General features: G+C 36.0%; 1 protein-coding gene across 9 annotated transcripts in view; it reads left to right on the top strand.

Moving 5' to 3' along the window:
• The window catches only part of EYA1 (EYA transcriptional coactivator and phosphatase 1), a 147,654-nt gene that overhangs the window by 90,999 nt on the left and 32,367 nt on the right, over window positions 1-24,288 (top strand). For all 9 annotated transcript variants that reach the window (XM_051611626.1, XM_051611624.1, XM_051611625.1 and 6 more), the window contains 4 exons: window positions 288-474; window positions 11,589-11,731; window positions 12,799-12,882; window positions 18,861-18,950. In XM_051611626.1, the coding sequence (XP_051467586.1) occupies window positions 288-474; window positions 11,589-11,731; window positions 12,799-12,882; window positions 18,861-18,950 (504 nt within the window). The remainder of the gene's footprint in view (window positions 1-287; window positions 475-11,588; window positions 11,732-12,798; window positions 12,883-18,860; window positions 18,951-24,288) is intronic.

Genomic DNA, 24,288 nt, shown 5'->3' with positions numbered 1-24,288 from the left:
GTCTCCAATTTATCCTCTTCCAATAATAGAACTAATTGCCTGGGTTTGATGTTCATATTCACACGTCTTCAGTACTGTGCGTAATAAACTATTTGTATGAGAAGACATACTAAATTATGTGTAATTTAGATTTTGTTTTACTGCCTCACAGCTTTAGGTCCCACAGCATCTAGTCCAGGAAGCATACGTGCTGAAAGTCTGACATGTGTTTGTAGTTATATTTTGGAATTTATACTAAAAAGTAGCAAAACTTTGATGGACTATTCAGTTGCTTTTTTGTCTTGCAGGAATATCCCTCTTATCCCAGTTTTGGCCAGGGCCAATACGCACAGTATTATAATAGCTCACCATATCCATCACATTACATGACAAACAGCAACACCAGCCCAACGACACCCTCCACAAATGCAACATACCAGCTTCAAGAACCACCATCTGGCATCACCAGTCAAGCAGTTACAGATCCTGCAGCAGGTAATTACAGGGATTTTATGGTCCCTATGAAGCACGCTTTTGTAAGTTGAAAGGGGGTTGAATTGGGGTTTTTTTTGTGCAGTCGATTTTTTTTTATTATTCCTTAATCCTGAGCCTGTGGCACATCTTGCACAAATTCTCACATAAAATAGACTAAAGAAAAACTGAGATGAATTAAAGTTTAAAGCTTGTGCAAAATACAAGTAGTTGTTTTTTTTTTTTATTTTTAAAATGCTTGAGTTAAAAATTACAAGATATGGAAAGGTCTTTACACCAAAACAGAACTTGATGCTTTTGAGCTCTGTCTTCATTAAGATAAGCTTATTTGATTTTTCCTAAGACTGATATTGAGGGGCCTTCAGACCATAGCACAACTGTCCACTTGAAAGAGAACTTTTGTGTTTTTCACTTTTGGAGGACATACTAATGCTTGTAATAGGGAAGTGAAATTCCACAAGTGTTTCCATTTTAAGAAAAGATTTTCAGTGGTTTGTCCTTCTTCCCAGTCGTTTTACCTTTCTTGTTGGAATTTGGCATTCCTTTACTAGCTGAGATGTTTTTTGAACATTTATGCCAAACTGCTCCAGCTGTCTTTGGAAATAAGAGGTGAAAAATACTTTTACTGTTATTAAAAAAAAAATGCAAAAATTCTAACAGTTCAAACATGTTAGTAGTTAGTAGATGGCAGAAGTTTGAAATCTGTCAGAGAGAAAATCCAAGGTTGCAGATATGTTTCTCAGTAATGCAATAGCAGCAGCTATGATTTAGCAATGTTATCATTGCGTGTTATCATCAGGTTTTGTTTTGGAGTTTTGTTGAGAGAGGTTTTTGTGGTTTTTTTTTCTTGAAGTACTTGATGGAACTGATCTTGCATGTGCAATGTGAGCTTTAATATAATTTGCTAGCACTCTTGCTTTTCTGCAAGTGTGTACCTGAAAAAAATGTATACAGTGTTGTCTCTTTTGATATCTTAGTTGAAAGTAAGTAGAGAAGAAAATACAGCTGGTTTCTTTGTTTATATACACGTGTGTGCAATGTATTTGAGAAAAGAATCTTTCTAAATATATGAATGCATATTGGAGTCTGCAGCTTTTCGAGTGTATGGATGCATACTGGAGTCTGCATAATTACACTGCTTTTCACTTTGTTGTAAATTTTTTAGTTTAGTTTTCTTGTGTGAGTTTTTTTGCCTTGTTCTTGTTTGTTTGTTTGTTTTTAGTTGGAAGCTGTAACTTCCTCTAAACCCAAAAAACAAATGTGATCAAGTTTTAGATTTTATCAAGGTACTAAAATGGAATTGTTGTATCATGTGTCTTAATCTTCTGCAAAATCTTTGCGTATGTATTTTTTAAGTGGTTTATACTTCCTAAAATGAACAGTAAACAAATATGCAGGGAGGGGAGGTATAATTTTCCCAAGCTCAACCTTTGTGGCTTAAAGGCTGTATTTCTGTTTAACTAGTTTTCTGTGCTCTATAAGCCTGGACAGAATTTATCTGTTCCTTTTTAGGAAGTTTCTCCCTCAGATCTTCTGGACTCTTGTTAAGAAAGTTTTGTCTAGATATTTGAAATAAATTGTTCTTATGGGTGGGTCCTGCACCTAAGCCCTCTCCTAGTTTATGCTTTCATCTATGGAAAGCTGTACATCCACAAGTGACCTACTACTCTCCCTCAGACATGTTCCTTGCTCATGTGCACACCTCCTCAGGCACTGCCAGGACTACTGTCTCTTGCCCTGAGACATTTATGTTACTGATTTAACAATTCTGAAGAAGTTCCTTCAAATGCTTTGCAAATAACAAGTCTTTAAGTAGGTGTGGGGTTATCTTGAGGTGGCTGCCTGTACCAGGCAGGGACATGTTTAGGCAAGAGTCTGCTGTTGGCCACTCTCTATTAGGAGGAGCTAATGAAATCTATCTTTCTGTTCCTGTTCACCAACATGGTCACAGTCAGTTGAAGGTATAGGGCTAGACTGAGATTTGAAGATAAAGCAAGGCTGATGTCAAAGAAAAGAAGTATCAGCATGGAGGAAGGGAATTCTGGTGGAGTGGGGAAAAGTGAAAAACAAGTTAGAGAGAAGAAAACTCACAGTTGGGTGAAAAACACAGAAAACAAAGGAGCAAAAAAGTCAGATTTTATTTACAGTGAGTCAGATTTCTGGTCAAGCTGAGCTGTTGATTCTTTACCACAACTGGAATGCTGCATGTGAGGGGTGGTTGGGTGCAGTTTAGAGCCATCACATTAGGCTGCTGTACCCCTTTATTAGAATGGGCTTCAGCTGCTGGATTGCAGTTGTTCTTACTGGATGTTGATATCCCTAGATACCTTGTGTATTTGAAAAGACACGTAATCTGTGCAGTTCTGAACTATGCCAGGACAAGCACAGAATGGCCTTCAGACTATACAGAGGCACCAAAATAATTTGACAGACATGTGGTTCCTATGAATTTGGGGCAGTAAGTGAAGCAGAAGAGTCTGGTAAGAAACATGTGAAAAGAGAGAAAGTAATTATGTGCTTTTGTGATATTTTTAGTAGAGCTTTGCAGAGTCAGAAAGCTCAGCTAATTTCACTTAAAAGATGTTTAATTCCTTGTCCAAATAGAAAGTGATCCTTTTATGGTTTTCCACAGTTCCTAGTAAATATGCAAGTTTTTGGCATGCAGTCCAGGATGTCCAAGTATTCTTGCAGAACCTGAGATTTTCCAGTATTTTCCAATATTTCTTCTTTCTCTTCCTTTGGTGGATCGGAAACATTTCTTCTGTGTCAGTCATTGATTGCACAGAGATTGGTAGTCCCTGACTCTGGAAATCAGACATACATATTATTGTTACCTTCTTGTGAACAGAAGGCTGTATTTTTGCTAGTGACATAATCATAAAATTATTAAACAGAGCAATAAATCTCAGTATGACACTTCAGATTTTTAATGTGTGTTTTGCTTCAGACTTCATTGTAAATTTTGCTTGAGTTCAAAAGTAAAAATTTTCAAAGTTGTTTTTCTGCTTGTGGAATTTTAACTTTCTCTGTACAGAATAAAATGTTTTTCATCAGAATAACAACAGAATATTAAGTTCCTTCTGGGATGAGCTTTTAATCCACGTGTGAGTAGATTATCCTAGGTATGAACAGCAAGTTGCTGATTTTTCATGTAGTCTGTAGTATTTAAGAGAAGGAATAATAATTTGAAATGTTAAAAAATAATAAAAGTAGACTAGTGAGCAGAAATTCACTCTCCCAATGTTGAAATTCATTGAAGTAGGTTCAGAGTGAACCAAAAGAAGTATTTATTTTTGCTGCATATAGGTAAGCTGTGCAGCTCCTGCTGCAGGATGTTGTGAATGCAACAAGTTTATTGCTTAGACAAACAAAAGATTGGATTTACACAGATACCAAATTCAGTTCTAGAAATTCTTGACACAAAAAGATCACTGGGGACAGTGAGTGAATTAGCATTGACTTTGTATCTGTCTTTTTTATGCTGTCTTTCCTAGTCACCTTCTTTTGGCCAGTGTTGAAATTAATCCTGGACAGATGGAATTAGGCCTCATTCATTATGCCTACCCTGATATTCTAAAATAATTAGAGGAACATTTATAACAGGTATTTCTAAGAGTTAATATAGCAAATAACTACTTCTTCTAAAGCTTTAGGAATTTTATTTTGCAATATTTCAACTCCATCATCACAGCTGGTAACAAAATTCTTGATTTGTACAATTTTTTCTTTAAAAATGCAGTCAACAAAGCTGTATTTATCCTTCTATTTCATATTATGCTGTATCTGTAATTTAGTAAACAGTGTTTCTCATAAAAGGGACTTGTATTGTTCTTGAGATTTCGTCTCAGTTTTCTTGGATTTTGCAACAAGTGTGTTTAAAATATTACTAGAAGTTGTTTTTTTCATATTGCTCACATACTTCACAATGCAGATTAAAAACCCCACAGGGGCTGTGCTAGCCAAAAAATACTGTTCTCAACCACAGGTCACCCGTTTGCTCTTAAAGACTAAACTTCTTTTTCATTAAACACTATATCACATTTAGTATTGCAGAAGGGAAAGCTACTTTTACACTTTCTCCTGATCATATTTCATAACAATAAATTAAGAGACAGGAAAGTGAAACACAGCAAACAGACTATATAGGCAGTTTTTCACTAATACCTGTGTGGAAAGAAATACTGCCATATTCACAGTACATTACCTGGTGTTCTAATAATTGCTCTTTTACATAACTAGAAATGAAGAGTAAATCTAGAGTATATATATAGAGTATATATAGGAAGGAAACACAATGAAAAATCTGTAAAAACAGAAATGAGATTGAATGCAATTATGAATGGCAATGTATGGCACTGGTTTTGCTTTTCTGGTAATTGCTGTTCTTCTGTTTTTATGTTAACAATGTACAAATTTTAACTCCTTTGTATTGCATTCAACAATATGTAGCCTGACTCACCGTCATAAGATACGCTGACCCTGAGAACTTGATGCACTTCTCAGTTGATTTTTTAGCAGATAAATAGGATGTTCATAATTGGTTTTAGTAGGGTTAAAATTAATAATAATTTCAAATTGTTGAAAACCATAATGAGTAAGGAAGAAAGGCCTACAATGGAGAGTGGTGCTATCTGCCCATTATGAGATTGCTTAATCTTTTTTTTTTTCCAACAGTGAAAGATGAAGAAAAAAAATCTGCAGCACTCCAGGGCTTGCTAGTATAGTTGTCATATGTACCTAATGTATACTGGTTTACATAATATACACAATATTATATTTTATAATTATTTTGAATATGCAATCCTAAGTCACCCAAGTCTTGAAATAAATTGGTCTTTCTGCCAGTATTTTTTTTTAATTGTGGAAGGTTTCTGTCAAATTCATAATAGTGTGCTAGTAGCCCTCAGTAGACAAACATTAGATTCATTTTTTAGAGGAAGATTTTGATATTTTGTCAAAACTGCACTAAAGACATCTTTCCATGATCCTGTCAGCAGGCATTACTGTATTTCTTGCAATACATACTGAGTACTTTTACTTACTTACTACAATAGTAGTGGTATTTTTTTAAAAGAGAAGTTAAAAAAAAATTCCTCAAATACCTATGTGATTCAGCTGCATTGTTTGACCCTGGTCCAGTTTTATGTAAGCAGCAAAGCAAGAAGTTTGTAGAGTGAAATTTTATGTTTAATTTTATTTATGCAAAAGTAAGAAAATCATAGCTGAGACTGACATATTAAAACTACCTGTATCTTTTATTTTTATTCTGGTATACAGGAGTTGAAATAACACTGGCCTGAGGATTTCAGGTCTTTATTTGAAATTAAGTGTAAGATCTGGGGGGAAACTATTAATCTGGGTGCAATCTAAATAAAAAATTTTGTACATACCTGTTTGCAGAGACATTTGACTAAAGCAACTATCCTAGACCCATCTCATCTATGTGATTTACATTGTGACATGAGATATGATTACTTTGATAATTTGTGTTTACTCCTTTTTGCATACCCTTTCAGTGTAGTAGGGGAAAAGTATGATAAAATTTGCAATGCCTTCGTCAACAGCAAGAGCTCTACCCAGACACTTGCCAGTCAAATTTACCTAGAGGTAAACTGGGTTTTGGGATTTCTGGTACAGCTAGTTTCCCCCAAATATGTCATGTGATGCTATTTCTGTATATTATGTTGAAATCAATAGTAAGAAAACACAGCAATTACTTAGCAGCATTTCCATAAGAAAGAGAAAGGAATTACAGAATGCAGTGTTGCAAATGGTCTTTTTGTGGCTGTATTTTCTATCCGTAAATAATTGAAGTTTATTTATGAGATGATGGAATATTGTCCTGTGTGACAATACCAACAAAACTGCCCATGATGATGTATCACAGGGAAGTATATTCTTACGATATGTCATGTCTTGTTGCAATAATATGGTTCCCTGTAGCACAGGGGAAAGTCTGCTAGAGTATGGTTCATAAATATTAGGTAAAACAGAATGAAAATGTATTTTATTCTTCACAATTATGTGTATGTTGGAAAAGGAGGTATAGTTTGGAGAACCTGGGTTAAGAATGTTTTCCTTACTGACTAGAGAAGTCGAGATTTGGTCTATTACACTTGGTCAGTGTTTGGAAGATGGAATTCTGTGTGTGAAGCAGAAACAACCCATAATGTGGTGTCAGACAGCCTAGGGCAGAGTGCAGAGAGGTGCCGTAGCAGAGAAACAAAAAAATATTTGTCTGCTAACAGGTACAGAAGAATAATTTTTACTACAAAGTTGTTATAATTTTATGAAGCCATAGGCAACACACAGAAATGGCCTTAGTGGTCCAGTCTGATGGATCAACTGGCCCTATACTCTCTGTCACAGTGGCCAGCCACAGGCACCCAGGGAGCAGCAAGGACAGACTAAGCTTGTATAAGTCTTGCCCTAAGCACTTTTACAGCTTCCAGATATTTTCATCTCAGGGGATTTCCAAAGCTGCTGTTGTTTGTATGTTTAGGGTGTGCCCACATTAGCGTTTTAATTTGGAGCAGGAGTCTGTTTTGAAGCAAACAGCTTTGACTGAACAGGCTGGTCCTAGAGCACCCAGCTGGAGTTCCTCCAGACAAAACTAAGCTGGAAGGTGCTCTCCAGCACCTGTTGAGGATGCTCAGAACACCAGGTCAGGCTGGATCTAAAATGAAATGACCTCCCAGAAACAGACTAGATATAAGGAAGAAATTTTTTACAGTGAGAGTGGTGAAACACTAGAATACATTGCCCAGAGAGGTGGTAGATGCCCCATCCCTGGGAACATTCAAAGTCAGGTTGGATGGGGCCCTGAGTAACCTGATCTAGTTGAAGATGTCCCTGCTCACTGCAGGGAGGTTGGACTATATAACCTTTAAAGGTCCCTTCCAACCTGATGCATTCTATGATTCTTTTATCTGAACTCTTCCTTATGCTTAACGTGGCTGCTGCCAGCTTATTGTGATGGTCTTGCTTTAGTACTGGGACAGGCAGTGTAGAGCTGATCTTCATCCCTCTTCAACTCATGTAGAGGGCTGTGTTTTCCTCTGCACTTTCCTGCATTTCTGATGCTCAGGAACAGGATAAAATTTAATTTGGTGCTTTAGAAACAGGATAATGCCCCTTGGCTCATACTGAAGTGTGCCAGTTACTATGAAGTTAGCTGAGGTTAAACAAATTAACCTCCTTCAATCAACGAATGTAGAGTAATGGGTATAACAATAACGTGTGTTGTGGCTATACATCTTGACTTCAGCAAGGCTTTTGCTGCCCTGACAGTTAAATCTTTCACTTAACAGTCTTATAAGCAAGCTAGGCTAAAGAAGTCTAGCAGGAACTACAGCAGAATGATATAAAGTTGTTTAGAAAACAGTGCCCAGAGAGAAGTGAGTGAGAGCTTGCTGTTAAAATAGAAGGATGGCTACAGCAGCATTCCTCAGTGTCTGCCTTGGGCCCAGCATTTTCATTAATCATTTAGATGACGGGACAGAATGTGTTTGCCTATTAAATATGTAGATGACACCATGCTGAAAGGGGCTGCAAGTTCTTTGGAGACGGGATGAGAACTCAAAAAATGGAGATGTGATCTGAATAGGAGCAGGTGTGAGGTATACATTTAGGCAGGAATGATGAACTGCACAAATGTGGGATGGGGAATGTTGGCAGCCCCTTCCAGGCTCTACCTTTCCCTGCAGACTGCTCTCAGTACTCCAAATATTAGTGGCACACCAAGTACCCACAGCCACTGTTGTTTTTCTTGCTTCAGAATTTGTCAGGGCTTGGGCTTGTCAAGGCTCAGGGCTCAGCTGGATATCGGATTCTTTAATTGGGTTTCCTTATGAGGACCTGAGAGCAACCGTTGGACAGTGACCTGATAACCAAGCCATGCACATGGAGGCTGCCCTGTTGAGCAGTCTTAATCCAAACAGTACATGCTATGGTTTCCCTTTACATACATGGAATAAGTTTCTTACACACTATGTCACGTTTCCCCTCATTGGTTACTGCCATCTGTCACACTGTTCACAGCTAACTGGTCTCCTGAGTAGGCTCAGAAGCTTCAGGTATTAGCATTGCTGTGTATTCAGTTCACCTGCAATACTTGGCCAGGTCCTTGGGAAATGACCAGTTAGGAAGATGATTGAGGGTTCCTTAAAGTAACATTTCTTGAAAATATTGCAGAAAATGCAAATTGTCCAAGTGTTGTCCAGGGGAGGGTAGCCTGTTGGACATGGGAAGTAAAGCTTTGCTTAACTTTGCTTTAGATTACTATGTCCAGTTTGGAGAGAAAACAGCAATAATCAAAGTCTGGGAAACAGGGTCATTGGGGAAGCTTAGGTGAACAATAAAGGGGATCTGGGAACAGTCTTCAAATACGTGCAAATACCATGAAGGGAATAATTTTTTTCCCTGTTTCACAGATGGAACTGAAATTGCTGTAATTAATGCTGAACTTGCATGTTTTGTTTCTAAAGGTACGGGTGTTAAAGCAGCAGAGTAGATTGCCTGGAGAGATCTGTAAGAGCAAGACAGACAAATCTCTCTTGAGAGTAGTGCAAGTACAGTGGGCCCCTGAAGGGTGGGCTATATAATGTGCCTAGCCAGTCTGGGGGTCCTGAGGTAGGATTGGGAGTCTTTCTGTCAGGTAAGGGGTCTGGCCCATTCAGACTTGCACCTGAGAAGGGGAGATGAAAATGAGCCTCCATGCAAATTTGCAGCCCTGTGTTTGAAATTTTGAAAGCAGGATACTTAAATAAAGGTGTTTGTGAAAGTGGAAAGCTGGACGGCTCTTACAGACTTTCTTCCCTCTGCTCTGTGTGCTCACTCTTTTAGGTTTACTTGATTTTATTTGTCATGAAGTGTTGTTTATACTTTTATAAGTGTTTAGACTTTTTCCAGGCTATCTGCTCCCTATATTATTTAGTAGTATTCATATTATTATTATTACTTCTCCAAGTTTAATACTTAAAATTCTTATGCATATCGCATCCGTGAGAAGAATTTTTAAAACTGAGATCTAAAGCCCAACTCCTAAAAATAGTGTCAGAGACAAAGAGCAACCCTATTTTCCATTGGTCAATAGAAAATGCAATTTTTAATTGCATCTGAATTTTAGAGCACATATTTAGAACATCACTGACCAATATACCTGTTGAAGAAATTCCAATTTGTTTAATTTTACTGAGTTATAATATATTTCAAAGATTTTGTGCAATGTTTTCTTTATATTTTTTAATTAAATATTTTAATTTAAAAAATAATGTATAGCAGATAAAATCATTTACGTTTAAAAGGTTGGGGAAATTTGTACTATTTGAGTTACGATTTCTTACTTATGTTTTACTCCAGTGAGTGAAAGAGCAATCAGCATGCAAAGTATTAGTTTAAATAAAAGTTCTGAAATGTACATTGTCATTGGAAAATAGGTGTATTTTTTGAATGTACACAATTTTCAACATTTAAACCTCTGTCTTTAGTTATGTAGACTGCTGTAACTGGATGATTTTTTGTTGTTTGGCACATATACACAATCACTCTTTTAGGTATAGGTGAAGTCCTTTTTGAAGGTTCTTTGTTATACGTTGAGTTACATCTTAACTTGTTGTTCCGCTTTGATTAATGTAGCCTGATCTACTCTGGTAAAAGTATAATGTGTAATATAGAATATATACTAAATTCCATTAAGTGTAGATTTGAAGGCTGAACATAAGAACTTCAAGACCTTTTCCTTTAATTCAGCACAAACGGTCATTATTATTTTGACTAATTGTAAATATGTGGTGTTACACAGATGTCCAGAATCTCTTCCTTAATCTAACCTTTGACCTCACCAGGATGTTTTTAGGAGAAAGAGCTGCTTGTGTAAGAAGTATGCCTGTCTGTTCAAACTCTAATGCCATGGTCTAGGCTGATTAAACAATAAAGTAATACTGATACAAATATCCATGTATGCTGAACTTGAAAGAATAGTTAATGTTAATTGAGAAGGGAAATTTATAAATATATTGTATGCTGAAAATTTAGCTTCACTAAAATAGGGGATTTTAGGGAAAAAAAAAAAAAAAACAACCAAAAGCTAAGTGTCAAAATAAAAGTATTTTCTCTGTGAATTTAACACTGTGAAAGGGAGTCTGGAAAAAAGATTTTTAAACGTGTTGTTGTATTTCTGAGGAGTATGGTTCTTCTAGTTAAATGAGTTAGGAAGGTTAATTTATGCTGAGTGTCTCTGCTTTGTTAATGTTCAAGCAATGTTACTGAGCTTATGGATGCTAAGAACAGCAAAACTTCTTCCACCTAGCATGTTTTCAGGAAAAACATTATTCCTACATATGTAAATCCTCATTATTTTTTACCAATTCAACAACAATAACTATTTTAGTAAACAGATTTTGCTGAAGGATAACAATTTGCATACAGTACTGTTTGTAAAGAATTGTATCCTGTCTTGAAGGTACTCATTGGAAAAGTTCAGTGTTGAGAAAGCCTTTGAAGAAGACTATAAATTTCATCTTTGTAGTCTATGTGTGTTCAAAACTTATTAATTAAACTTACCCTGGGAAATTAAGAACTCTAGGCCATATTTAGAAAGAATTCTATTCATCTGGCTCAGACCTAGCAATCTAGAAGTAAAGTGTCTGCAACCAGGCAATTCAGACAAAAAATCAATTTCTCTTCAATTCTTTTTCACATCTGGATGTTTTTATTTCTTACCAGTCATCATAATGGTTATCTTAAAGTGTGTTTGAAAACTTAGAATTCTTTTAAAAAAGCTCATATTCCTTACAGTTGTTCATTTAGAGTTTAATCTTGTCTATGAAGTAACACGATCTTGACTATTATTTGAAGGAATGAAGATTTATTTTTGTTTTTTACTTACTCCTTTTTAATTTATTTACTGAAATATTTTATCTCTCTGTTTTCACATATAACTTGAACTCATTTTAATTAATCTATGTATCAGTACTGCCACTTACCATTGTAGATTTAGTTATTTTAGTTGAAACAGTTTAGTGAACATCCTGATTTTAATGTCAAATGTAAAAAGCAAGTAAGTTGAACATTTAAAGTTTAAACTGAAAGGTAAAAATGTCATTTCTTTACTGCAGCTGAATACAGTACAATCCACAGTCCATCAACACCCATTAAAGATTCAGATTCAGATAGATTGCGTCGTAGTTCAGATGGGAAATCACGTGGACGTGGGAGAAGAAACAATAATCCTTCACCACCACCTGACTCTGATCTAGAGGTACATTATATTATATGTTGTTGAGCTGTTACAGACTCTTAACACTATTTTGCAGAGAGAATTACAATTTACACATTAATTATAAAGTGTTCTATCTCTGAAAAATATTGGGGGGTTATTTCTCCTTTTGATTAAAACAAACAAACTAACTAAAAAAACCAGCCAAACCCAAAAAAACAGGCTTTTCCCAAGTCAAAGAAAGGTTTGGGTTTGGACAGGAGATATGTCCAGCATAATAGTGTTTTTTTTTCTCTCGTGCTATGTTCTCTTTCCCCTTAGTGGCTCACACTTTGTATTGAGAGCACATCTCTAGTGACACACCAGAGTTACAAGTGTCCACACTGTATTACTTTTCCTTTCCAAAAGCATAGCCCATTTCTCGTAATGGGAAATACAATCTTAGTAGGATTTGAAACACTTGTGTTTGAACACTTTATTTTTCATTAAAATATCATTTTGTGTGTGGTCAGAGGACAAATTTAAAAAACATATTTTCCATTCGCTCTAAGCAAAAGAATTATTTACTGATGCCATTAATTCTTACACATGCAACATCTAAATTTATAATTTTAATTCTTCAGGTGCCTAAAATCAACGAAAAATTAACATAGATTAGGAGGATCTACGTACTTAGCATCAATTAGCTTTATTTTGGTTTTAGATGTCATTTTCAAGAGCAGTTATATGAACTTAGTTTTGTAAGACTTCAAACCTAGATTTAATTTTCAAAGGCATCTCTTAATTTATTTCAGTTTATATCTCACATCTGACTTTAAAATAATATGTCATATATCTCATTTTTTGTGTGTATTTGAAAATAATAATTTTATTTGAATAGAATCATTTGATATAGTAGCAATTGTAGTGAAAAGCTAACAGATTGTATTACCCTATTTTGGAAAAAAACTTGTTAGTTCTGACAATATATGGCAAAGAAACTATGGCTTTAATACATGACCATTTCAATAAAATTTTCTCATTTGTGCACTTACTGATTCAAATTTTTACTTTCCATTTCAAGTATCAGCTTCACAAAGGAACACATTGATTTGATTCTCTTTTTACAGAGAGTATTCATTTGGGATTTGGATGAGACAATCATCATTTTCCATTCCTTGCTTACAGGGTCCTATGCCAACAGATATGGAAGGGTAAGTGTCAACAAACTGATGAAAATTTTCAGTAATATTTGCTGGTTTATGTTTGCTACACAAGGAAGACCACAACATGAGTTGATTTTCCAATGGCAAAATTATACTGGTGTTTCAAGATATACAGAATCAAGGAGTAAAGCCGTTTCACACGTCCATTCTTTGGACTCCCTGAGCTCTTATATTCAGTAAATAACTAAGTAGCATTGGGAGTAATACTTTGACCGCTTGAGGTTTGATTTGTAGCTACAGAGTGTCTGAAACCTGTTGATATCGTTAAAATCTGCAAAGATTCAGCTTTCCTCAGAGTGAAGAACTTTCCAGGAGTGATTGCTAAAATAATATTTTACTTCTGAGTGATCAGCAGTGGACTGTGCTCTGTATTGAGAAGGCAAGAGGAAGAATACTTTTGGACACAGACAGATTAGTCTGAAGTTCTTTGCTGTAACTTGTTTTAGTCTACATACTGACTGATGTTTTTGAAAGTCTGCTTCTGAGTCAAAACTTTCTGTTATGCACAGTCTATAAATCATAACTGAACTGATGAATATGTCTACAGGCTGTGGGTTTCATTGGTAATTCTCAGAAGAGAAACAGTCTTAGGTGAATAAGAACAGTTCATGAATGGAATGCGCTTGTGAGATCAAACTTTGTTTTTTAGGGTTGTATTTGAAAACTGATGTCTCTGCTTGTGCTAAAATCTGTTGTGCCATTTCATATGCACCTCATATGAGGTATAACTAGAATGTGATTTTTGGTAGCCTTAAAAATTCTTCGTATAAAGAACAACTAGATAGTTTTATCTGACATAATGTAATCAGCCTGTCTTCTTGTAAAGTTTATATTTATCACTAAAGGTTATCCTCCATATCCAATTGAGTGAAGGGCAAAGCTACTACTGATTCAGTCCATGCCTGGATCAGGTTTTGAATTCCTCCTAATAGCATTTTTGTATTATAATAATCTAATACGGTCCTTCGTTGCAACTTTTCTTGCTTGTTCAGGTGTGGTGCATTTTCAGAAGTGTTTGCTGTAATAGGAACTCACCTGTTGTAGGATTATGATTAGTTTTTTCGTTAGGTGTCAGAAAAGCAAGTTAATTCAGCAGCCTTCGTTTCCTACATGTTAGTAGTTTCTATTTAGGTAGTAAAAAAACACTAAAGTTTTAATGTTTTGACAATTATCTTATGGATACATATAGACAGTAGCATTAAAGAGTATTAAACATTTACCAAAAGTTTTCCATTTCTCAGCCTTCTGTGAACATACAAGAAACTCCCTCCAAATCCAGCTTTTGCATGGCACCCCAGTATTGCCAAAGCTCAGAAAGACAAGAAAAAATCTCAGTGCTCACAAAAAGACCTTGGTGCCAACAGAATCTGACCATTTGCATTTGGGCAGCAAGAGCAGGGCTGGAAAAGCCTAATTAGTCATTACCATAGAGGTACTTTACAAGCACATTTTTTCCATTTGTTACTAGTTCCCTATAGTGGTTTCATTAATTGAGGCCTGAACATAAACACCTTTCTTGGTGGACGATTGAGGTTGAGGACAGTGGCTAGTATTCAGCTCCAAAGAGATACAAGTCTGTATGCTGAAGGAGGTGGGTGACTCCTGATGGCAGCTCCACCAGTGTTGGCACTGTTTATTTGAGCTTTTGCCTGGCCAGCTCTGGTTGCATGGCATGTGGCAGAATACTTCTGCATTGCTGAACAACAACCAACCGTTGATGTTAAGAGGGGAGATGGCATTAATGCCTATGCTGTGGGGGCAGGAAACCCCTTTTTTGGTCTTTTGGAGAGCAATGTGTATGTCCTTGGCTCTCAGAGGCAGTCATGAAAGTGTGCCATTCTTGTTTTGTTTTCTTGAATTTTCATTCATGTCATAATTTCTCCTAGCTTATTGACAGCTTCAGACAACTGTCAACAATTTCCGTAGACATGAGAGGAAGATAGTGTCAAATGTTCAAAGTAAACATGATAAAACATGTATTTGTCATATGAGAATTATAGGGTTTATTTGCAGCAGTGGAAGCTATGTATCTTTTTTAAGAGTGATTCCTAATGATCTCTGGCCTTTAAAATCAGAAATCCAGATCATAGTTCAATCTGAAAAATAAAATTGTCGAGGTGAATTTTTGTACTTTTAACCTCTGTTCTGCTTTTTGAGTGATCTAACATTCTGTTCTCATATGTTTCTGCACTGTGGTGAGGGTTAGAAATGCCCTTTCAAAAAATTAAATCTAAGCTGCTTACATAATCATTAAAATACAAAAGCTGGATCTTCAAGCAAACAAAAATATCCTAATTAAATAGTAGAGGATTTGGCAACTTGGCATTCAGCTTTTTTCATAATGCCTGAGTGAGTTTCATGGTGAATGGCTATGAATTGTTGAGCAGCCCTGCTGCTGAAGGGATTGACTTTCTTTTCCTTATTCTCTATGTCCTTCCTCATAACTTCTTGCTTATGCCACCCTTTTCTATATGTTCTTTCTTTCTCATCTGTTTCTATCACCTGCTCTCCATTTGCTTCTGTTGGGCTCTGCTTTCTCCCTGCTTTTGTCCTTCAGCTTTGTTGGAACAAATAATACCCTTGTTTTTCAGTTTGTGCAGTCATTGCATAAACTGCTACATATTTATTTAAGGGTGATTTGAATTTTGTGAATTTCATGGAAATGTATGAAACTTGAATAAGAAAAAGATTCATACTTCCAGAAGAGAAGAAAAAGAGACAAAACAAAACATTTCATTTGTTTTGGGCAATGTTTTTGTAATATGTACAGAAGGAGATCTATTGATCAAATATCAAGTTATCAGTTACTTTATTGACATTAGGGCTTCTGACACTTCACAACTTAGGTTTTAAACCAGATGTAAACTGATTAAGTTTTGGAATTTGGAAAAAGATGGAGCCCTTCTTTAGTACTTTGAAGCAGGTGGAAATACATCTCAGTATTCGCACTAGAATACTGTGGTCTTTACTTACATTTCCATTCTCCATGAAAGTATTTATATTCAGAGGCTTTAAGGGAATTTTCCTTTAAATTAAAAGCTATTTTTATGTGGTTTAATATATTTTAAAGATTGAGAAAAACAAAGCCTGGTTTCACTTAACCCTTCATTTGTGACCTGTAGGCTTAAGTGGAAAATAAGCCTTGTACCCAAAGTGAACTTTCCTGTTTTTCAGCTTCTTGTTTCTCCACAAAACAAAGAAATCAAGTGGGTAGAATTTAGAAATGACATACAGACAATGTTTTGGCTCCAATACCAGTATTCAAAACAAGAGGCCTGCTTAAGCAGTTTGACATTGGTATTTCTTTTCTTTAGCTAAACTGTACCTCCCTCAGAGATTTGTACCTGATTTTGACCATACCTGAAAAGACACTCCAGCTGAACCTGCAAATCCCAATCAACAAGAACAGATTGTTAGCTTTCCTTGTTATTGTGTGACACCTCATGATAATTAGTTAGCAATTAGTGGCTTAAGATTGCAAAAGAGGGTTGGATATGGACTTATTTTAAAAAAACAAAACCCTTATGCTAGCCTTCTCTTTTTTTAATGTTTTCAACCCCTCCCATAATGTCTGACATGAGAGTTTAATCTACTGCAGTGCCTTAAACCAAGGCTCTTGTGCTTTTTACTAGAGCAGTTGCAAGATTGTGACTATACAGATGTTTAAAACCCTAATGCAGATAAGGCTTTTGGTTTTAAATATATGGGTGTATCTAGAGCTGCAGCTTAAAGCAATTTTTATACTAAGTGGAACTTTCTATAGTAAAAAATTGTGTTTAGTCAAGGAATTAAGGTTTCTTTGAAAAGCAACCTGTTTTGTTTCTTCTGTTAGCTTTTATGGTATTTAATCTGACATTTTCAGTAGGTGCCGATGATTTTCTTACTTGTTTTTCTCCTAATTAAATTAACCTAATTTTACTTTAGAGAAATCTCCATTCTGTTTTGTCTGCCATTTAAAAATACCTTGGAGTGAAATGGTTCACAGAAAGATTTCCAAAAATCTATTTTTTCAGACTCAGAAGTGTGATAAAAGTTTCGTAAAATTGTTTAATTTAAGTCATGCAAACATTGAAACTTAAAATATATATTCACAGACATTTCTTTAAAATTAACCGTATGGATTCATAACCAACATCACATTCTCTCTGCCAATTTATTCTGCTTTTCAGAATTATGGTCCTATTTGTGGATGGAAGCTCAGAATGGGATTAGTTCTGCACTGTTACATTAGCAGTTGATAATTGAGATGTAGCTAGTGATCTTCATTTGCATCTTAGACCCTTAGTCCATCTAACTCCTTTTAATAACTGTAGCAGAGACTTCTGTGGGGCAACTTCTATTAGTGCTCAAGCACAACAGAAATCCTTGTCTGGTTTAAAAAAAAAAAAAAAAGGTAATGAGCTATGAAGGATGGTGGGGAGGTAACTGGGCACAAAGATAAGCAAGAATGTCAGAGGAAGAAGTAGCCTCAGGCCTAGTTAGAGAAAAAATATCACCTACTTTCCACCTCACATGCCTAAAAAAGTAAAATACAGGAAGACATAGGTCTACAAATAGAGCAATATTAAAAGAGAAATAATACTTTTGTTCATGTTTTAAAGTCTTTCCATTTGAATTAAGAAGCCAAATATAATTTTTTAAAAAATATTTTTTGGCAGTGCCAGTTTAAATAGAAGGCTTATTTTTAAGGGCAAAGTTCGTCAGACTAGCATGATGCAATTTTTCTTTCCCTTTTGTAAGGGCTATTTTTTTTGTACTAGAAAACTTATTTACTCTTAACATATGTCAGTTCAAGAATAGATATTTTGTCTGTTCTAGTTTTGTTTCTATATGGGTCTTTCCAAAATTCTTTTTCTGGTTTGTTTTTATTTTATTTTGTTTTGTTGTTTTGTTTGTGGTTTTTTTTAAGGTAAGTTTTAGCACTTCCAGAAGGCAAACAAGCTGCCAAATCACCTTTCTTTTCCAACTCGTTGCTACTGACACATTTTGCCTTTTAACCAGTAGTTATAGAAAAATGTTTGAAAGTTCAGAGATCATGTTGAAGTACCTATTACTTTGATTGAGAGGTGGAAAAAGAAACTAACGACTGCATCTCTTGGTTTTTAACTTTGAGTTGTCATCAGGTTTAGAATGTTAACTTATTTTAAGCAAAATATGGGTTGTCATTTCTGCAATTCTATTTAAAATACAATTCCTAACAAACTAACATTGTTAATAGAGGGTGTCATGAGATAATATAACACGTTCCTTCAAACTCATGCTTCTGTGCACTTGGATATACTTGGTATTATAAATGAGAAACTCTATATCAGATGTATATATTAGGCTTTCTTTTCAATTTTTCATATTGAAAATATATAAAACACAAAAAATCAGAACAAGACAAACATCTGTAATGCATTTGGTAACCACAATGCTGAACATGCTTTTTGAGTTTATAAGCTCAGTAAGGAATAAGTTGTTATGGTAATTTCTGTAGAGAAGTTAAAGTGTGTTATGTATTAATAACAAACAATAGATTTGTTCACTCTGCATGGGTGGGCCAAACTGAAAGCGTAATTAAAGCATGGTTTTCTGGAGAATCAAGGAGTGGTTTTAAAAATAAAACATAAACAGTGATTTGCTTTAAACTCACTAGGTATTCCCAGGACCGAATCCTTTCACTTGTCACCAGTGAGAGTTTATTTTGAGTAACAATAGCATTATCGTACCCCCAGTTGATCATAAAACTTGACCACAGGGGTCCTGCTGCAGAATTACAGTGTTGGTTGAGTTAGTCGTATTTTTTTAGTGTAGTGGTAAGTGTTATAGTATAGGATTAGAGAGTTGCTCAAGTTAAACTGAACAAGTGGATGTTGCATTTAATACGTCAAGTAATCTCTCTTGAAAAGCTATTCCTCCACTTTGTATTCTAGTATTTGTTAGGCGTGGTATTGATGGTGTACTTGCCTGATTTTTTCTTTAAGGATCCACCCACCTCTGTATCTCTTGGACTTCGAATGGAAGAGATGATTTTCAATTTGGCAGACACACATCTATTCTTTAACGATTTAGAAGTAAGTATTCACCCTTTGGAAACCCATAGACATGATTTAGTATTTGTCTTTTTGTGTGTTATATAGTGGTTTGACAATTTTTTTTTTGTTTCACTGTTTTAATATGGAAGTGTTTAGAAAATATCTGTATAATGTAGTCATTAGGGTATATAATAATATCTACACTAAATGTCTGCATTGGCATTCAAAGATTACAAGAGTTTAAATAGTAGGGTTTTGACCTTACAGATCTTAGTATTTATGACCACAGCAAACAAGTTTTAGAAGTGGATATACCAAAAGTGTCCGTAAACATTAAAATTCAATAGTCTGCCCAGGCCATTAAATATTAAACTCCAGTTTCTATAAACAGTTAATGGCTGGGTACAGATTTCTCACTTACATCCCACTGTGGACAAGTATTACCTTAAACCCGGGGGAAATCATTAATGTTGCATATGCTGTCAGTCTCAGTGGCCTGTTCCTCAGGGGCTCCTCTGCCTTCCCTGGCTGCAGGTATGACTTGTTACGTGCTGGGGTTTCTCTGCCTCTCCCCGCGGCACGCGGCGAGGAGCTGGTGTGGGGCTGCCAAGGGCTTGTTCAGCCTACGTAGGCTACGGTTTGGCGGCGCTTGTGAGATCCTTCTAAAACTATCCGAACTGCTGAAAGAGACTGTCACCAAAATGCCTGGCTGTTTCATCTTAAAAGGGAAAAAAGCGATTTCTGATCATATTTTAATAACACGAAAACATGAAAACAGCCAGATTTCTTTCCCATCATAATGAGGACAGCTGTTTATTTAAAATCCAACTGTTAAGCAAGCTTGTGGTGGGGCTGCCAACACACATTAATCATCAAGTTGTTGTTTTGCTAGATTTTAGAATAGTGTGTTATTCCAGACAGGCAAAAGAATCTGAAAGATTCAAATGCAACTTTTGCTGATCAAAGTTAATTGGCAGCAATTGGCCTTTAAATATTTCCTGATGTTTCCCTTTTCAAAATCAAGCAAAATACACCTTATTTAATAGATGAGCCAAAATAATTTGAAAAATGCCAGTGTGTGATAGACCTCAAATGTGGTTTGTCCAACATCTGTCCTATATTTTGATTTCTTTTCATCTAAAAAGAAACCACTCACAGATGATTTGGCATCTTAGAATGTAATGAAATTATTTAAATGTGCTTTATTTTTTCTTCCATTCCTTAGTGGAGTATACATTTTTTATATTTACAATAATATAAATGAGATATTTAAATTGTAAAGTAGTGGTTTCTTTCATTAAGGTATCTGTGTGTAAAGATGTGATTGCTTTGGATATAAGAAACACCATTAATGTGTTGCATGCATAGGACTGTTTTTTCAGATTTGTAGAAAATTATAACAATGCTAGTTATTTTCCAAATCTGTTTCTGATTTCTGGTTATATTTCATTTTATCCAGAGCAGAAGGAGAAAGTACTACTGTATCTTACCACGATATTCAATAAAGTTCGGTTTGTTTTCATTTGTTATGCGTAGCCAGATACTTAGACTTGTAGCTACTTCTTCATACATGTTCGTCAGCCTCACTGACTTTAATGAAAGTTAATCAGCTGCATTTTAGGGATAGCAGATTATCTTCTGCTAATTAGCATGTTACAGCCTTTACAGTACAACAGAGTGGCTTATTCGCTGAAGAATTTTGAAGCTGTTTATGAAAAAATACTGATCCAGGTGGTTCACAGAAGCAGAAGAGCCCACTGCATGAGCTTGATTCTCTGCATCTCCCTCATAACAAGCCAATTTATCTTGTGTCTCCAAACACAAGTGTAACAGTCGGTGTCTATACCCTACTCCATCCTCTTCACAGAGGCACTTAGGAGTGAGCAGCTGTGTTCATGTCCTTGTACATGAGCTATAAACCCTCATTTCTAGGCAACATGTGCTCCAATCTGAAACACTGTGGCCCATCAAAGGGAGAGAAGAGCATGTTCAGCAGTAAAGGGGAGTGGGTTTATGCCTGTGAATTGCCATGGAGTCTTCAGAGAAGTACACAGGGAGGGGGCATAAGAGACCCTGTTCTTTGTGGGAAGCAGTACGTAAGGACTACACCTGGCCATGGACTGAGGCTTTCAGTTCACCAGAAATTTCAGGTTTTTTGAAACATGTTGCAGACAGGTGGTGTTTTTGAAGGAAGGTGTCCTCTTGGAGCCACAGTTGGCTCACAGAATGGCTCACATTCTTGTGAGCCGTGACCATTATTAGCAGGGCCTTTTTGGTTCCCAAGGCCTGTGACCTTGGGGCAAATTTTTCGCATCCATCTCAGAAACACAAGGTCTGTCCTTGGTGGTTTGGAAGTTCAGGCTGTTCTACAGCTTGACAGGCTTCCATAAAAACTGTGGGCAATTTGACTTGGCTGTGCCTCAGGCTCAAAGCATCTGTTCTTGCTGATGAAGGACTGAGTCTGGAAGATCTAGTGGTGACCCTGCTCAGGCCTAAACTTTCCAACTCATGTGAATAAGCATCTGGGCTATTAAGAATTGAGAATTTTGCAGGTAGCAATGCCAGTGAGCCGCAGAGCTTGGGCATCCTTGCCCAGAAAGAGTATGAAGGCAGTCAGAGTTGGATTTGGAACATGTCTAACCCACAGTGTAGACATGTCTTTGGGTCTAGGCATAATTTAAAGTGGGAACCTGAAAGATGATGCTGTCTGTCTCACCCAGGCTCAGAGAGAACCCTTCCTGGCATACAAGAGGCTGGGTTTACGGGCAGGCAATCATCTGTCATAACTTTGGCTTGTGATACACATTTTTCCAGATACCACAAGTTAATGTTTTTTAATATAAATCTACTTTTCATCTGATGTGTTCCAGAAAGTTCTAATCAGAACAACTCTCCTGTTATCCAAGTTAGAGTGAAAGTATTTTGTCTTCTTATAAACTGCTTAAGGTGGATTTAACATTTTGAATGCAAAGGGCAGAGTTGCATTCGATCTCCGAAGCTTTGCTTGATTTGTGTGTGACCTAACTGGCTTTTTGAAGCTCAACTTAAGGATTTATTTCATGTTATTAAGTTACATTCTAAACTTCAGCAGTTATTTTTGTAGTCAATATGAAGTGAATCAATGTCAATGTGTATCAGTTGCAAACTAGTTTACCCATCCCAATTTAGTATGGGATACAGCCAGGTAAAGGAATAATCTCATTTTCTATATGTATCTCTTTATGTAATACTAATAGTAATAATAATAGGCATTTTTCAAACTCAATTAAATAAATCAGATCTCACCACCTCGCTCTGAAGTCAGTATTCTGGTTATGAATGGGTGAGCTGCGCTTAGGTTTACCATTATTTACTGCACCCCAGTTTGTGTGAGTTTAGTTTATTGCTTTGAGAAAAAGTAAGAGAGATAGCTTATTTCTTTCACTTTGCACAGTTTCATTTGGAGCAACTCATTCCAAATTGATATAATAGCAAATAATTTCAAATCTTGAAGGAACATTTCTTAAACAGCATGTTAAAGGAGTATGACAAGGTTTTAAACACACTGAAAGAAAAATATTAATGTTTACTAATGTGTAGTTTGATCTAAGTACTATCATAAGCAATCCTTTATTGCTTAATAGTAATTTTATAATGATATTCTAGAAGTATACTAGGCCAGACAGTAGAAAATAGTGCAATGGTCTCAAAATTTAGATTAAAAAAATCTGCATTTGGACTTCAAAATAAGTTCAGATTTTCAGTATTGAAAATTTTCTGTTGAATATCTCATGCCCTATTCTATAGTAGAATTTTAATTGCAAGCAGGAGGGAGTAACTACATTGCTGTAGCGCTCTCAAGAGAACCAAATTTACCTAATCAGAAGAGAATGTGTGATTTTACATGCTGATTATGTTGTGATAGTGATAATAAGGGATAATATTTTAATGGTATATATGGAGCAATTACAGGTTAGGTATTTTAGGAAGTATGCACCAGTGTTTTAGGGGACCTAGCAACTTCATGATAGGTTTGAAATGTGACATCTACCTATATGCGTCTTTAAAAAATTTATAAATGTATGTGTTTATACTGATCCTCTTAAAAGATTAGTTTATTGATCTCTTTGGCATATCAGATGCACAGTATAACTACGTCTGTTAAGGGAATAATTACCGGTAGTGAATGATTGTAAACGTCTTATTTTAAAAAGTTATTCGTGCTTTGCAAAGTCTATTCTAAAATGGCACCATCTCATTAGATCTGTTCCATTAGAGGTATTTACTGAAGCTGAAAATGTCATGGGGGGTTTCAGAAAAGGTTATATATATTATGATGCTATTAAAAAAATGTTGACACATCTGATAAATGCAATAATGTATAAGGGCACAGTAATGATTATTAACATTCATTTTTCTTCCATCAGTGAAGGATATGTAATGCGTGCTTATGGCTTCACAATTCACTTTTGTTTCAGGAGTGTCTGTATGCAAAGTAATGATATGCATATGAGAGTAATTTCTAAGGAATGGCAGTATGTTGAGTTTTTCAGCTACATTAGTTGATGTATTTCTCTTAATGTTAAAAGATGAAGGAAAGCTATCAGGTACTCACATAAGGTATTAACTTGCATTCTTTGGGAAAAAAAAAACAAACAAATAGTTGTGTTCAAACAATTAGGAATGCTAACCTTGATTCATTTCTCCTTAGATTCTTACTTAAAAATCCACATGGCTGTATATTTATGTGTTCCTGATGAAAATGCAGACCATAGTCTCCTTTCCGTGTCAAAAAAACCTGCGTAAGAGCTTTATGATTACAAGTATGGTGTTATGGTATTACTCCAGATTATGAACCTTTAAGGCATCTCATTAGCATGTTAGCACACACAAACGCCTCTGGAAAGCTGCCTGCGTTAAGAGTTGCATGCAATTTCCAAGAGATCCAGTTCTGTCAGGAGCCAGGGCTGGCTGGAGCAGCAGCCTGAGCAGAGGGGGCCGTGGTGTTCCTGTCCCACCTCCAGCTACTGGGCAGCACCTTTGCTCCCCTGTCCTGCCCACCAGCCGCCCACAGCTTTGGCTGGTCCTCCCACGCCCGGGAGTGGCACATGAGCAGCTGTCTGTGCTTCTGTGACTGTCCTGCCTCTTCACTCCCTTAAATAAAGTTAAACCAATACAGGAATATTTGATAAATCCTACACTTTACACATATGAGAACATACCCAGCTCCCATGAAGCACTGAGATCCTGACTTAGGTAGTTGAAAGCAAAGAAAGAATAAACAGCATTTATATCCTGTTAATCTGTAGCTGCTAGCTTGGATTTACTGAGATCTAGAAGCTGATTGGGAGAAACTAACTGCCAGGTAGTTTTTATGAAAACTGTCCTCTGTGGATTG

This window comes from Apus apus, chromosome 2 (genome assembly GCF_020740795.1).
Source record: "Apus apus isolate bApuApu2 chromosome 2, bApuApu2.pri.cur, whole genome shotgun sequence".
Taxonomy (NCBI): domain Eukaryota; kingdom Metazoa; phylum Chordata; class Aves; order Apodiformes; family Apodidae; genus Apus; species Apus apus.
This window is presented reverse-complemented; position numbering and strand designations above follow the sequence as displayed.